At 42.4% G+C, this 14485-nt stretch overlaps 1 protein-coding gene across 1 annotated transcript in view; it reads left to right on the top strand.

Annotated features, from left to right (window-relative positions):
• DRD2 (dopamine receptor D2) overlaps window positions 1-14485 on the top strand; it is a 206065-nt gene that overhangs the window by 132127 nt on the left and 59453 nt on the right. Inside the window, exon 2 of the mRNA XM_075604041.1 lies at window positions 8725-9022. Within this exon, the coding sequence (XP_075460156.1) occupies window positions 8756-9022 (267 nt within the window). The 5' untranslated portion in view covers window positions 8725-8755. The remainder of the gene's footprint in view (window positions 1-8724; window positions 9023-14485) is intronic.

Raw genomic sequence — 14485 nt, 5'->3', positions numbered from 1 at the left:
TCTTCTAGTGTTGTCTGAAATTATTTAACAAACTTATTGAAAAAAATAAATAATGTTCAGTAAACAATATGTGGACTTCAAATTAATACAAGTGTGTACATGCAGAGCTATGTGTGCACAAACACACAAACACACACACACACACACACACACACAATGGATAAATAGATAGATGAAAGGTAGATAGACACAATCAAAAGAGTTCACATCCTTAACAGTCCGTAATTTACAGTAGTGTTTTAGTACCATATGCACTAAAGCAAACCCAGCTATGCCTTTTTCATCACAGTCGGTAACACTATAATCCACCCAGTCCCACAAGCCCTTTGTTTAGATATCACAATAATGCTATTGCTAAATCCCAACCTTTTCTCTGTTCCTCTGCTAATAAAATGTTAATACACGCACGTCCTCATTCTCTCCCGCCTGGACTACTGCAACCTTCTCCTTCCTGACCTTTCTGTCTCACAGCTCTCCGTCCTTTAATCTGCAGTATACAAAATGCTACTGTGAGGATTTCCCTGCTCTCCTCTTGTCCTCCTTACAATTCTCTGTTGACTGCCCCATCAAACTCTGCATTTACTATCAAAGTCTTCTTCTGTCTTTCAAGGCTCTCAACTCCTCTCCCTCTCCTTATATCTCAGCTCTAATCTCTCGATATACCCCTACTTATTCTCTGCACTCTGCACAGGCCTGTCTCCTCTCTGTCCTGTGTCACTACAGCTCTCTCATTCCCTTCTCACATGCTGCACTCTACCTCTGGAACTCTCCCCCTCTCAATGTAGACGAGCACCACCTACCCCAGCTTCAAATTGCAAAGCCAGTATAACCAGCCTCACACTGAGACCCAACTGGTCAAAAAAGCTGTGTGTGAGTAGGGCTACTTGCTCTGTACTTCTTAAACCCAGGCTGTGCTGAAAAGCTGTATAATGCGGCAGGCATACGCTTATAGGGATCCATGAGCTAGAGACAGTTCCTCAGCAGACATCCCTGCATTATTTATTCATTTATTTATAAAATATTTTACCAGGAAGTAATACATAGAGAGTATCATGGGAGACTCCTGTGGCGGGTAGGATCTCGGTGGCCGGAACAGCACGAGCGTAGTAGGGGTCACAAGCAGGGGTCCGAGGCAGGCGGCAAGTAGCGAAGTCAGGTACAAGCAGAGGTCCGAGGCAGGCGGCAGGTAGCAAAGTCAGGAAAGAAGCAGAGGTCCGAGGCAGGCGGCAGGTAGCGAAGTCAGGTAACAAGCAGAGGTCGGCAACGAGGAGACTGGAACAGGACAGGGGAGCAAGGACAGGTCTGGGGGCAGGGACTGAGAACAGGAACAAACAGGGAAAAGCCAGATTACCAGCAAGGGCTTTTACTGTGAACAGACTTCTATAATACAGGTACAGAAACAGATCAGGAATCAGAGGCATGTGCATTAGGAGTCTGACTTCAAGCAAAGGCAATTGAACCAACCAGGAAGCAGAAGCTATAAAGGACAGAGACAGGAGCAACAAGAAGACAGACAGGCAGACAGAGGAACCCAGAGGGAACAGAAGACAGCAGCACACCCAGTGGACAAAGAAGAACTATGGCTAAGCAGGAGGTCTAGGCGATCCTGACATTACTCCCCCCTCTCAAGAGCGTTCTCCGGACGATCCTCCAGGCTCTTCCCGGAGGCCTTGGTGAAAAGAGGACTCAAGGTGACCCACCTCTGGTGGTTTGTCAGCGGGCAGAGGGTACTCCACAGGTACATTGGGTGCTGCAATGAACCTCCGAATGGGTGCGTTCAACCCAAATGCAGGGGCAGAGACATCAGAAACGTGGACATCAAAGACGGGTGCAGCCTTTCCACATGAGTCAGTGGGGACACAGAGTTCACTCTTCGTGGTCTCTTTTTGTGACTCCCGTTTCGTGGTATCACCTACACTGGCGACACACTTTATCCGAGCTCGGCTAGTCCCACGAATTCGGGTATACCCGGGTGTATTGAGGTTTGTGACTGTTTTCTGCCCGAGTATATTGGGTTATTTTCTAGGCAGGGATTGAAGCATTTTATTCCCCCTGGCTGCAATACTGCACAGTATATATATATATACTGCATTACAATTCATGAATTTATGCCATCTGGTAGACACGCAAAGCATTGCAGCCTATTAAATCCTAATCATTATCATTTAACAAATCAGCCGCCCATCAGCCAGGCATGAACCCAGGCTGGGAAGGCAAATGCAACGGGGCTTGTCAGAGGTGAGGAGCGGCGCATTCCAGGTATCTGCCAGGTACATACCGGGTATTTGCTCGAATAAAGTGTGTCGGTGCAGTAAATTCTCATTAAGACCAGCTATTTGAGTTTTTCGCTCTTGAAGCTGTCCTTCTGCACTTCTTTTCCCACTCAATGCAGTTGTCAGTTCGGCTTCTTTGGAGTTGGGTCGCGACTCCATATCTCCCAGCTGACTCAGAGTAAAGCTTAAATATGTTTCCTCTTCTTCATTTCTGATCTGCAGCTGCCGGTACTCCTCCCGGGCATTGTCCAGCTCCAGCTCCAGCCGGACCTTATCACGGGCTGTGTGGTCCAATAATTTGCAGGCATCGGCCATTTTGACCTCATAGCGCTGTGTCAGGCCAGCCACTTGACAGACGGACACCTTCTCTTTCTCCTCCTTTTTGGCAAGCTGTGTCTTGAGCTCAGCGATCTGCGCCTGCAGTGCTGTGAGCTGCTGAGATGTGTGTTCAGCTGCTAGCTTTAGCTCTTCCTCCATCGAGGCTCTGGTTATGCTCAGTGTGGCCTTTAGCTCCTCATGCTGTTCTTTGGGGACACACTGGGTACTCAAATAATCTTGCAGCATCTTTATTTTGTAGGCAGTCTGGAAACTTTCTTCCTGCAGTACTCGCTGCTTTTCTTCAGCATTCACCCATTTCTCCTTCATGTCCTGCAGATGTGTACGCAGTTCTCGCAGCATATTTTCTGCTTGTGTGCGCCGCTCCAGGGAGACACGTTCTTCTTGCAGCACTATCTCTGCATTCTGCAGTGCTGTCTGCAATTCCAACTTTTCCTGGGCCAACTGTTTCTTCTCCTCTCCTAATTTATGGAGTTTCTTATCTCCTTCACTGACTTGGACATAGAGATTCTTGCCCTCCTTGGTTACCATTTCAAAACTGCTATTTAACCCTTCGAAGATCTCTCTCAATGAACATAGTTCTGTGTTGAAGTGGCAATTCCTCTCCTCAGAGGCTTCCAGTTTTGCGCCAACTTGAGCCATGAAACTCTGGTACTGGGCATTATCACCATAGGGCTTCTCCAGCTTACTTGACAGGATCACCCTGTCCCTCTCCAACTGCTCTTTTTCTTTCTCCTGGAGAACACACTTAGCAATTGCTGAAGATAGACAGCTTTGTAGTGCAGCCTTGGCTTCTTGCTCCTTATCTAAACGTCCATAAAGACAATCAATTGTTTTCTGTGCAGCTTGAAGCGTCTGAGTTAGGGCATCTTTCTTTTCTTCCACTATTCTTGGGATACGTCTGTGAGTTGCTTTAAGCTGCAGTATATCTCTTTCATCAAATGCAGACTCTGGGGTTAAATTTTCATTCTTAATTTCTTCTGCAACTTCCACAGTAATGCCTCCCTTCTTTTTCTTCTTCTTCCTTGCTTTGAGAAGTTCTGAAGAATCAGTGGTACTGTGTTCACGTTTACTGCTCAAGACTGTTTGAGTAGGAGCCATAATTTCAGACATGGGGAAACCACACTTCCCAAGAAACCAGTAAAGAGGAAATGTGTTTTTAAAACAGAAGCATTAGAATGAACAACAGGAATATTAGACACAGAGAGACACAAGATGGGAAAGCTGACCTTTTGAGACTTTAGCATCAGTCACGGAGATTTATAAATGCAAGGAAAAAACATAGACAGAGAAACCCTGCAGTTTAAATCTGAAACTTTAGAAATCAGGCATAGAAATATCATAGACAGCAGGAAACTACTACAGAGAAAACTTGCAGTTAGATCTGAAACTTTTGACATCAGACATAGGAATATCAGACAGAGAACCCTGCAGTTAAATCTGAAACCTTTGATATCAGGCGTAGGGATATCATATGTTGCAGAGAAACAAACTTTAGGGGAACTTGCAGGTAAACCTGAAACCTTAGAACCAATCATATGAAGAACTACAGATTGCAGGAAAAATCACAGTAACCAGTAACAAAATAATGGAAGCACTCTTGTCTTTTGAAATGGGAACCCTGTGAACAGCAGTGGTTCAACCAGTGATGCAGAGACAAGCCTTGTCCAGGGAATGAAAAGTCAGAGTCTAAAAGGTGGCAACAGGTACTGTAAGGGTTAACCCAGGCACTGCACAAAAGAAAAATCTCAAAGAAAGGTGCACTAGTCTCTGTAGCAACAGTTTTAGTCTCAGCAAAAATGTTTTTTCGTTATGAACGCAATAATTCTTGCAGAACACTAAGCAGCAAAAAAAAACCTTCCCAACTGGGATTTCCAAAAAAGAAACGAAAGTACTTATCTTCAACCATGCGGATGTGGTCTGCTGCAGCAGGCAGGAAAGGGTGCAGGCAGAAGAAGAATCTGTTCCAGCGAGGTCCAGAAGTGTCCTTTGCTTTCTGTCACGGGAGACTCCTGTGGCGGGTAGGATCTCGGTGGCCGGAACAGCACGAGCGTAGTAGGGGTCACAAGCAGGGGTCCGAGGCAGGTGGCAGGTAGCGAAGTCAGGTACAAGCAGAGGTCCGAGGCAGGCGGCAGGTAGTGAAGTCAAGAAACAAGCAGAGGTCCGAGACAGGCGGCAGGTATCGAAGTCAGGTAACAAGCAGAGGTCGGCAACGAGGAGACTGGAACAGGACAGGGAGCAAGGACAGGTCTGGGGGCAGGGACTGAGAACAGGAACAAACAGGGACAAGCCAGATTACCAGCAAGGGCTTTTACTGTGAACAGACTTCTATAATACAGGTACAGGTACAGAAACAAATCAGGATTCAGAAGCATGTGCATTAGGAGTCTGACTTCAAGCAAAGGCAATTGAACCAACCAGGAAGCAGAAGCTATAAAGGACAGAGACAGGAGCAACAAGAAGACAGACAGGCAGACAGAGAAACCCAGAGGAAACAGAAGACAGCAGCACACCCAGTGGACAAAGAAGAACTATGGCTAAGCAGGAGGTCTAGGCGATCCTGACAGAGAGTTACCTCTCGTTTTCAAGTATGTCCTGGGCACAGAGTTATGATGACAAATACATGGTTACAAATACAGTTACATAAATGAGCAGGGTATATATTATATACAAGACATTGCATGCACTGTTAAAGATAATATATATTATGGGCGTATGAAACAGTTACAGACCACATTAAAATGTGTGACAGCCTTAGATTTGAAAGAACTTAAACTGGTGGTAGATGTAAGAGACTCTGGTAGGTTGTTCCAGTTTTGGGGTGCACGGTAAGAGAAGGAGGATGTTTTGCTGAGGCATATGTTTTTGACTAAAATCCTGACCCTCCTCTCCCAAATAGTTCTGTCGGTACCCTTTCATACCCAGAGGTTCTAGCCTGTACAGATTCAGAAAAAATACTCATCTTCCTTCTACGCAACAGTTCTCTTTCTTGCCTCTCCCCATAGTGCCATTACCAGGGCCATGCACTCTTCATGAGGATGTTTCTGATTTTGTGGTATATTTGCATTTGCCTGTGTGCATTTGAATAAACCTGGTACACCAGAGGTTAATTTGAATTACGAGTGTATAATGGATCCAGTCCAGGGGTTTGCTGGATCTTGCCCTTACATGGCTGTTGTGGCCATCTTGGATCCTGGCAAGTCTCTTCCTGAACTTCCTAAATTGGCGTCACCTGTTCCAGGGCTTAAATAGCTGCCAGGGACTCCCAGACCCTGCCTGAGCATTGTATGCATTTCCTGTGTGCCTGGCCCAATTGTGTTCTGATTCACGAGCCCTTCATGTTGCCGACCTGAGCCTGTGACCTCGACCACCTCTCCTGTGCCACCTGCCTTGACCCCAGACTGTACCCGGACTTGCACCTTTGCCGCCTGCTTTGACCTCTGCCTGGATCACGACTACTCTAACAGGACTCTGTCCCCTGGCTCTGGTTGGTGATCTTATACCCCTGCCTCAGCCCTGCGGGTCCACTTCCTATTCAGAGACGAGCATCATTACAGAGTGTACCTTGAAATACAAGAATTTTTTTTTTATTGAGATTGAGACACTGCCTGTTTTCTGTGTTCTAGGAGTGAGGTTATCTAGGGTCAATGACTGCTGTGGAAATGGGATACTTGAAATATGGTGTCATAACTCCTTCTGACAGTAGACAATAAGCAATAACCCTTTGAACTGTAACAAGTATAACTTGAAAGGGATGCCTTTGTGTTTTGTAGATTTCCAGGGGATGTGGCCAGGAAGACAGTCCAAAAGTTTGTGGATGTTTACTAAATATAAAACCATTAAACAAATCAAGTTTCATATTCATGTGTGCATTTTAATTATACCGAGGCAACAGTGAAGATGACGTTCCAAGTATTATAGGAATAAAGATATAGGACATTTGATATATTCAGGCATGTTTAAATTCAAAAGAAAGTTCTTTTTTTTCTCCTAAGCCATAAACATATCACTGGTTGCAGATTGATGAGAGGGGGGGAGGGGGGGGGGCTAAGGACACACTCAGAAGGTGGAGTTATGCCGAGTTACATGCAGGAAATTTAGCATATAAACCCTGCATTTGGGAATAGGATTTTATAATTCAATATATAGGGTGTGTTTGTCTATAGCACCCGTGGGTTTCTATATTTCCAACCTCGAGCCTCTCTGAAGGATCTGATGATGTCATGTGGTAAAGTTATTAGATCATCTATTTTACTCTTTTCCCTGCTGTTTCTGTAACCTAACGACTGCACTATTTTGTATATTAAATCTAAAATGTAATCAGTAATGCTTAGGGCTCGGATTGAATTTTGCACACAATTACATTTCCGCACACATTTTGCTATAATAGATTTCTGTGTGCTAAGTGCATATTTATCTTAGTACACAGGGCCCAACGGCTCCGCAAGTGAATCTTTGGTGGTGGCAGCAGCGAGTAAAGGTATATATTGTGTCGGATTGAGGGTCGATATTATTCATTTGAGGGAAAGGTGGATTAGCTAGATAGCTGTGTGTATTAACCCTTGTCACATATACAATTAAGGTGCTCACAGGTGCGCCGTTTGTGACTGTAACATTTGCATATTGACGCGTTACGTTTCTTGATATTTTTGGGGGCGTTGGTTTTCTCCATCATCTTAAAGGTGATGTAAGTCTTTTTTTTTAAGAGAGAAAAATACTAGTGCAGCGTGCTCCAAATTCAAGTGATGATCTGATGAAAGGTCTTTAATGGAAGAGAAACCTTGTATCCTGCTCTCCTGTTTTACCAATAACCCACATGGTGGATGATTTGTGAGTTGAGCTCTACTAAGCTTTTTCAATGGAGAAATACCAACTTTAATTTTCAAGTTCTTTTTTTATTATATATATAAGGCTCAACAAGAAACTCTATATAGTAATTATGAAGGGATTAGGAATGGGACTTGAATACTAAATGGGAGTTGAAAAATATTTTTTGTGCCACACTTCTTTATTTTAATGTTAGATTGGAAATTCGTTTTTCTTTTCCTCACAAAAGGATGGTACCCGAGGTTTTCAGAAGGGAATTTAAGCGCCTGAGAACCTCTGCTGAGATTTTACACTAAGGGTCAGCGTTCACGTCAATCCAGTTGTAACTCAATTGCCTTCCTAGCAGTGATCCCAATTTACCTCTTGAATGGATCTTTAAATGGAATCTTTAACCGGGCTTCAACTGTGACCAATGAGAAATCATTCACATTTCAGGTGGATTAGAGATAAAGTTAGGTGAGCTATTCAGACAGGAGGAATAAGGTAACATTATGCATGTGATAAGTCTTCATAATAAGGAGAGTATTTGTGGAATCCATCCAAAAATACATATAAAAGATACTAAAGGGAATCTTGTTGTGTGGGGAACCTCAAAGAACCCACTTTCCGGTGAGGGTTTCAGATCGTTGCCTTGTATATAAAACCCAGTGGGCCTGGTTATAAGAAATTGTAAGCTTTTTTAACAACACATTATATAAGTTATGGTGGGTAAAAAAGTGACAAAAACCCTCCATCGTACAGTATACAGCAACTAAACCTAACACGTGTGAGTACGTTCCCATGTCTCAGGCAGGTCTGCAACCCTGCTCTTCCCCATTTATCCCTGCGTGTACAGTGCTTCCACTGCAGCCAGGGATTCTGGGAAATGAGATGCAAATGAATACACAATGTCAGCTTTTATGTCATGTCCATTTTAACATTCTTAGCTTGTTTCACAATGAGGCCGAGCTGTGTGGATCTCATTTCAGAAAATAGTAATAGGAGAGGGCTTAAAGCAAACACATTTTCCTTAAAAAACAAAAAAGAGAGGTGAAACGGTAAGGTTTGTACTGAAAAAAAAAGGTAATGGTACGACAGAGCTGAACTATAGAAGCCGTCTACCATCACACTTTGACCACTGGGACAACCTACCTAATCATTGTTGAATGCACCATGCAATATTTTCAAATTGTATATAACATCTCTGTAGACGGCCCTTGATTCTGTGCACAATAAGAGGTAACATACAGTATTCTCGACGGTGCAAAATAATGATGTGATCCTTTTCTTTCTTCTCTGTTTGTAACAGAGCCGAGCTGGAGAGGGACCTTCTCACCTTCATGGATCCCCAGAACCTATCCACGTACAATGATGAGATTACCAATGGCACCAATGGCACGGACATTGGCCAGAAGCCTCTCTACAATTACTATGCCATGCTCCTTACGCTGCTCATCTTCGTCATCGTCTTCGGCAATGTTTTGGTGTGCATGGCGGTTTCTAGGGAAAAAGCTCTCCAGACCACAACCAATTACCTGATAGTCAGCTTAGCTGTGGCAGATCTGTTGGTGGCAACCCTGGTAATGCCTTGGGTGGTTTACCTGGAGGTAGGTTATCAATTATTTATCCATACACACACAACACGCTGGTCCTACCCACACTGTGACGTCAGGGTTGTGACACTGGCCAGTGAAATGTTCCGCTCTTCAATTCGTGTGACAATTGTCTCAAAAAACAGAACTGCCGGTGGTTCAGCAGCTCATGGACATATTTTCAGGTTATAAGCTTTGGGCAAAACTCTTTGCATTGTATTTTAGAAGATGTAGTCAATATGTATGCTACAAAACAGGAAGGGAATGGGAATTTAAAAAGGAAGGGCCGCTTGTTAGCACATTCACACGTCTCAGAGGTCCACAACCCTGCCTTTCCCCATTATCTCTTAGCATACAATGTTTCCACTGCAGCCAGGGATTCTGGGTAATGACATGCAAATGAGCACACAGTGTGTCACCCAATGTTTCTTATCCACTTTAACATGGAGTCCTATAAGCGTACGCCTGCCTTATTACATGCCTTTTCTGCACAGCCTGGGTTACAAAAGTGCAGAGCCAGTAATCTTACTCACAGACAGCTATTTCAACCTTGTAGGTGTCATCAGTGTAAGGATGAATACTGGCCTTGCAATGTGAAGCTGGTATGGGCCACAACCAGTGCTGTACACTGCACGGCGGAGGGTTTCTGACACGTTTTACTCACCATAAACTTACTTTGTGTCTGGCTAAAAAGGTGCTTCTCTGGGAGTAAAAAGAAAAAAGTAGTGGTACTTGGGTCCTAAAACGAGTGCAGGAACTCCCCGCACAAGCAAAGTATTGTGGGGCTTGACTATGAAAGGTAATAAGCTGACTGCCAGCTATATCACCCTGACCTGTGCAGTACTGAATGTACCTCTTGTGCATTAGTAAATTCTCTATCCTGCACCAGGCTGAGGATCTATGCACCGGGACGTGTCAGGCTTCATTAAAATAAAACGGTAAAACAATCCTAATTCCTAACCGTTTTTGATGCCCTCCCCCAGTTTTCCACTCATCCAAGACAAGTGGACGGGAGCATTTCTCGAGCTGTAATCATTACTGCATACTCTTATTCTTACTGGCACATATATCCCATTACTAACGTACACATATAATAGTCAGACACACACACACACACACACACACACACACACACACACACACACACACAAACACACATATTGCTTCTATAAATAAACACACACAAGAACATAAACACAAACATGCTCTCATACTACAGTAATTGCCATATATATATATATATATATATATATATATATATATATATATATATATATATAATCAAACAAAAAACAAATCAGCGCTAGGACTAGCACAAAGTGAATAAATTATATGTGATATATTAAATTTATAGGGTGAAAAGTATAATAGAAATATGCACTGATTGAGGAGAAATTAGCTATAAGGGATGCAGCTCTCAATAAGATATGCCTACCCTAAATAAAGAAAAAAGAAGAAAGCGCAAACCTAAATACTATATGCTATGCAATCCAGCATTTTATATATATATAATATATATATATATATATATATATATATATATATATATATATATATATATATATATTTTTTTTTTTTTTTCTTTCCTAATATAACCCCATGTATTGGATTGTTATGTTTTGATATTTACTGTTTGTTTTCTCCTTCTGTTTATCCTGCAACCAATATTTGTCTTTATTAAATTTCTTCCTTATTTTATAGTATTTAGGTTTGCGCTTTCTTCTTTGTATTTATATATATATATGTATATATATACAGTATACTTACAGCGTCATACAAAAAAGTGAAGGCAAACGCACACATCTAGTGCAAAGGGTCCCGTGGGACATTTATTGCATATATAAGAGATGTGGGGGTTCAGCGTTTCGAGACACAGAAAGTCCCTTCTTCATGTGCCATATAAACGTACCCCCGTATACATATAGAATACACTCACCTACAGTATACACATTAACATATATAAAAGCATGCACCTTCTGTGTTACAATGCAAAGAAACATCAGACTCTGGCCTGAGAGCGACAATGGTTATTGCACTTTAGTGAATAAGCCTCATAACGTGGAACATAAATCTCACAGGTCAAAGAATGATCAGTTAGTACAGTATGCAAGTACTGTATACAGTATTTTGCTATTAAATGGCTCTGTTAGCCTTGCAACTAAATGGCTGCATTAGACTTGATATTAAATGCCTGCCGCAGCTGGCCCTCACAAGCGTCGTGGGTGTCTCTCAACACCAAACTCCGATCAGGGGAACAAGGCGATGTTTACAGGGTAGGCAGAAGGCTTTCCAATCAATAGACTCAGCATCTCTGTTTACCCAACGGAACCGCAATTCACACACCCGACGAAGCACTCAGCGAGTGTTCTCCAGGGGCGGTGACTGATGACATCACTGGGGCGACCATAAGCGGATCGACAATTATCAGAGATAGTTCATTCAGATATTCTGCTATGGTCTAAAGTCCAGAGACATTCCAAAGAGCACAAAAACATTCCAACGTGTTTCATAGTATGATACTACTTCATCAGGGGTAAAAACAGTCATGGAAATGCTGATATTTAAACCCCTCTATCTCTAGCTACTGTACGAGACTGAGTGGGTGTTAGCCAATCAGATTGACATAGGCAGCTAGCATAGCTGAACCTAATCAACCATTAACAGGGAAAAACAACCATTCATGTAATAATTTCTAAAGAATATATACAAATATATAACATTAAATATACAATAGAATATTGGCTGAAACGAGAGAGATAAAAACATCATATACATCCTCTATGGATGCTGTCCATTAAGCCATGAGGGTATATGGCACAAACCAATTCGAGAGAGGGTGACTCATATTATGAGATCAATATTGGTTGGGAGTAGATGAAAACGCAAACAGGGATTCAAACACAGAGCAGATGTAAATACAGGATATATTAAAATATTACTGTGTAGATGTTGGCCCTAGAGATTATAGAGCTCAATAAAAGTCTAATCCAGTTCTATATTGGGGTAGAAAAATCCATATAGGAATGGTAGAATATTCTTAGAGTCAACCAAATCTATATAAAAATGTTGTTCACAATACAGAAAAAATACCAGAAAAATAAAGGAAAAAATGGAGATTAATACAAGGACCATTTATCAATTTCCTCATTAAATCCTATTGGGACAAGAGTTCTATATGTATAAATCCAAAAGCTGCGTTAGGCTTGCTATTGAATGACTGCATCAGGCTTGCTACAGAACAAGGCTGTTCCCTTTGCAATGTGCGGCAGAGAAACATACCGTATAGACATGGCATTTGTCAGGGAATGGCTTTGGAAGATTTAAGGTTAATGTCAGCATGAACGCGTTTTGTCAAACCTGCGTGCACTCTTCCTGTATTTCCCGTAAATGAGGCATCCACGGTTACGTGGGAGCAGCCCGATTTTCAGTTTTTTGGGGATATCTGTGCAAAGAATTTTTTTTTTTTTTGTTTACCCAGCGCACTATTTTGTTCATCTGTTTTCCTACACTAGTTGCATGTTGTTGCCCAGAAAGGTTGACATCACCGCAGACCTGGTGTGAAAGAGATGCATGGAGACGCAGAATAATAATGCATCCCATTATATGTGCAGCATTAAGAGATATTAACCTCATTGCCCTTCACTAAAACCCAAGGCTGAGGCAGATGGAACAATATGAACAATATTGGACAGAAGGTACCTTAATGATGTGACACTAGTGCATAGTACCAGGCTGAAAATGTCACTTTTTGCGCTTCAGAATTGCCTTGATACATCATGTAAAAAGGCTAAGCCTTGGTATTGCTTAGTAATCCCTTAGGAGGGTATGTATATACAGTATCTATATCTATATATATTTCATATGTTTGTTTTTTAAACAAATTGAAAAGGTGCGATGTCTAAAAAAAAAAATCTTTCTCACCAAAAGACATCCACGGTAGTTATGGGAAAGTCATATTCTTACATTTGGCGCATGTTTTCTTATTCTTTGCATGGTGTGTGTCATGTTCACACATATAATAATAATAATAATAACTTTATTTCATATAGTGCTTCCTTCCCAATGGACTCAGCGCGTCACAATGACAGTATAGTGCGCGGCACGCAACACACAGGAATGTTACAGACACAGTCCCTGCTCAAAATGAGGTTACAATCTATGATTTTCGTGCCTGAGGCACTTGGAGATAGGGTGACTTGCCCAAGGTCACCAGGCGCTGACGACAAGAATTGAACCAGGTTCCTCCTGATTCAAACGGTGTCATTGTTTTCAGTCAGTGTCTTTACTTACTGAGCCGCTGCTTTAGCCCGATGAATTAATGAATGAATAATTGTTACGTGCATTTGTCTTTTACGCCAAGAAGAAGTTAACAGGCAATTGGGACTCAATTCTGGCGCACAAAGTTGGTGCATGCGTGCAATTGTTTTATGCATATAATCTGCATATGTGTGACACAGATAACCACCAAGCTCCGCCTCTAATCCCACCCACAAATATCATTTATTTCTTGGTGCGCCAAGTCCAAGACGCATTATTTGTTGCTCTTTTACAACATAATTGCTTTCAGCAATTGGGGGTGTAAAGCATGCTTCTTCGCTCTTTCCTGCATACATGGCTTTCCTACAGTGACGTGAGAAGCTGCAAGGGTGATCCAGGATATTGTGGATCACTAGTGATTCTCATTCCACAGATTGGGATCAAGTTGATCCAGCATTTCAAAAACCATCTAAGGCAATGCTCCAGCTAAATAAGAATAGTTTACTGCATCCAATGCAAAGTGGATTATGGCAGTCACACACCTAACCAGCAAGTTACAGGTGCACACGGTATTGTATGTCTTTATTTATATAGCGCCATTAATGTACATAGGTCATCACAGCAGTAATACGCGTGGTAATCATATAAATAACAAATAAAATAAATAACAGGTCATGGGAATAAGTGCTCCAGGCATAAAAGTAACATTTAGGAAGAGGAGTCCCTCGTCCGAGGAGCTTACAATCTAATTGGTAGGTAGGGAGAACGTACAGAGACAGTAGGAGGGCGTTCTGGTAAGTGCGTCTGCAGGGGGCCAAGCTTTATTTATCATGTGTCCAGTATTATCCACAATGGTACTCATATGCTTCTTTAAGCAAGTGTGTCTTAAGGTGGGTCTTAAAGGTGGATAAAGAGGGTGCTAGTTGGGTATTGAAAGGAAGGGCATTCCAGCGGTGTGAGGCAGTCAGTGAGAAAGGTTTAAGGCGGGAGAGGGCTTTAGATACAAAGGGGGTAGAGTGAAGACATCCTTGAGAAGAACGCAAGAGTCGGGATGGAGCATAGCGAGAAATTAGGGCTGAGATGTAAGGAGGGGTAGAAGAGTGTAAAGCTTTAAAAGTGAGGAGGAGAATTGAGTGCGAGATGCGGGATTTGATCAGAAGCCAGGAGAGGGATTTTAGGAGGGGAGACGCTGAGACAGATTTAGGAAAGAGTAGAGCGATT

The sequence above is a fragment of the Ascaphus truei genome, chromosome 6, assembly GCF_040206685.1.
Source record: "Ascaphus truei isolate aAscTru1 chromosome 6, aAscTru1.hap1, whole genome shotgun sequence".
Taxonomy (NCBI): domain Eukaryota; kingdom Metazoa; phylum Chordata; class Amphibia; order Anura; family Ascaphidae; genus Ascaphus; species Ascaphus truei.
This window is presented reverse-complemented; position numbering and strand designations above follow the sequence as displayed.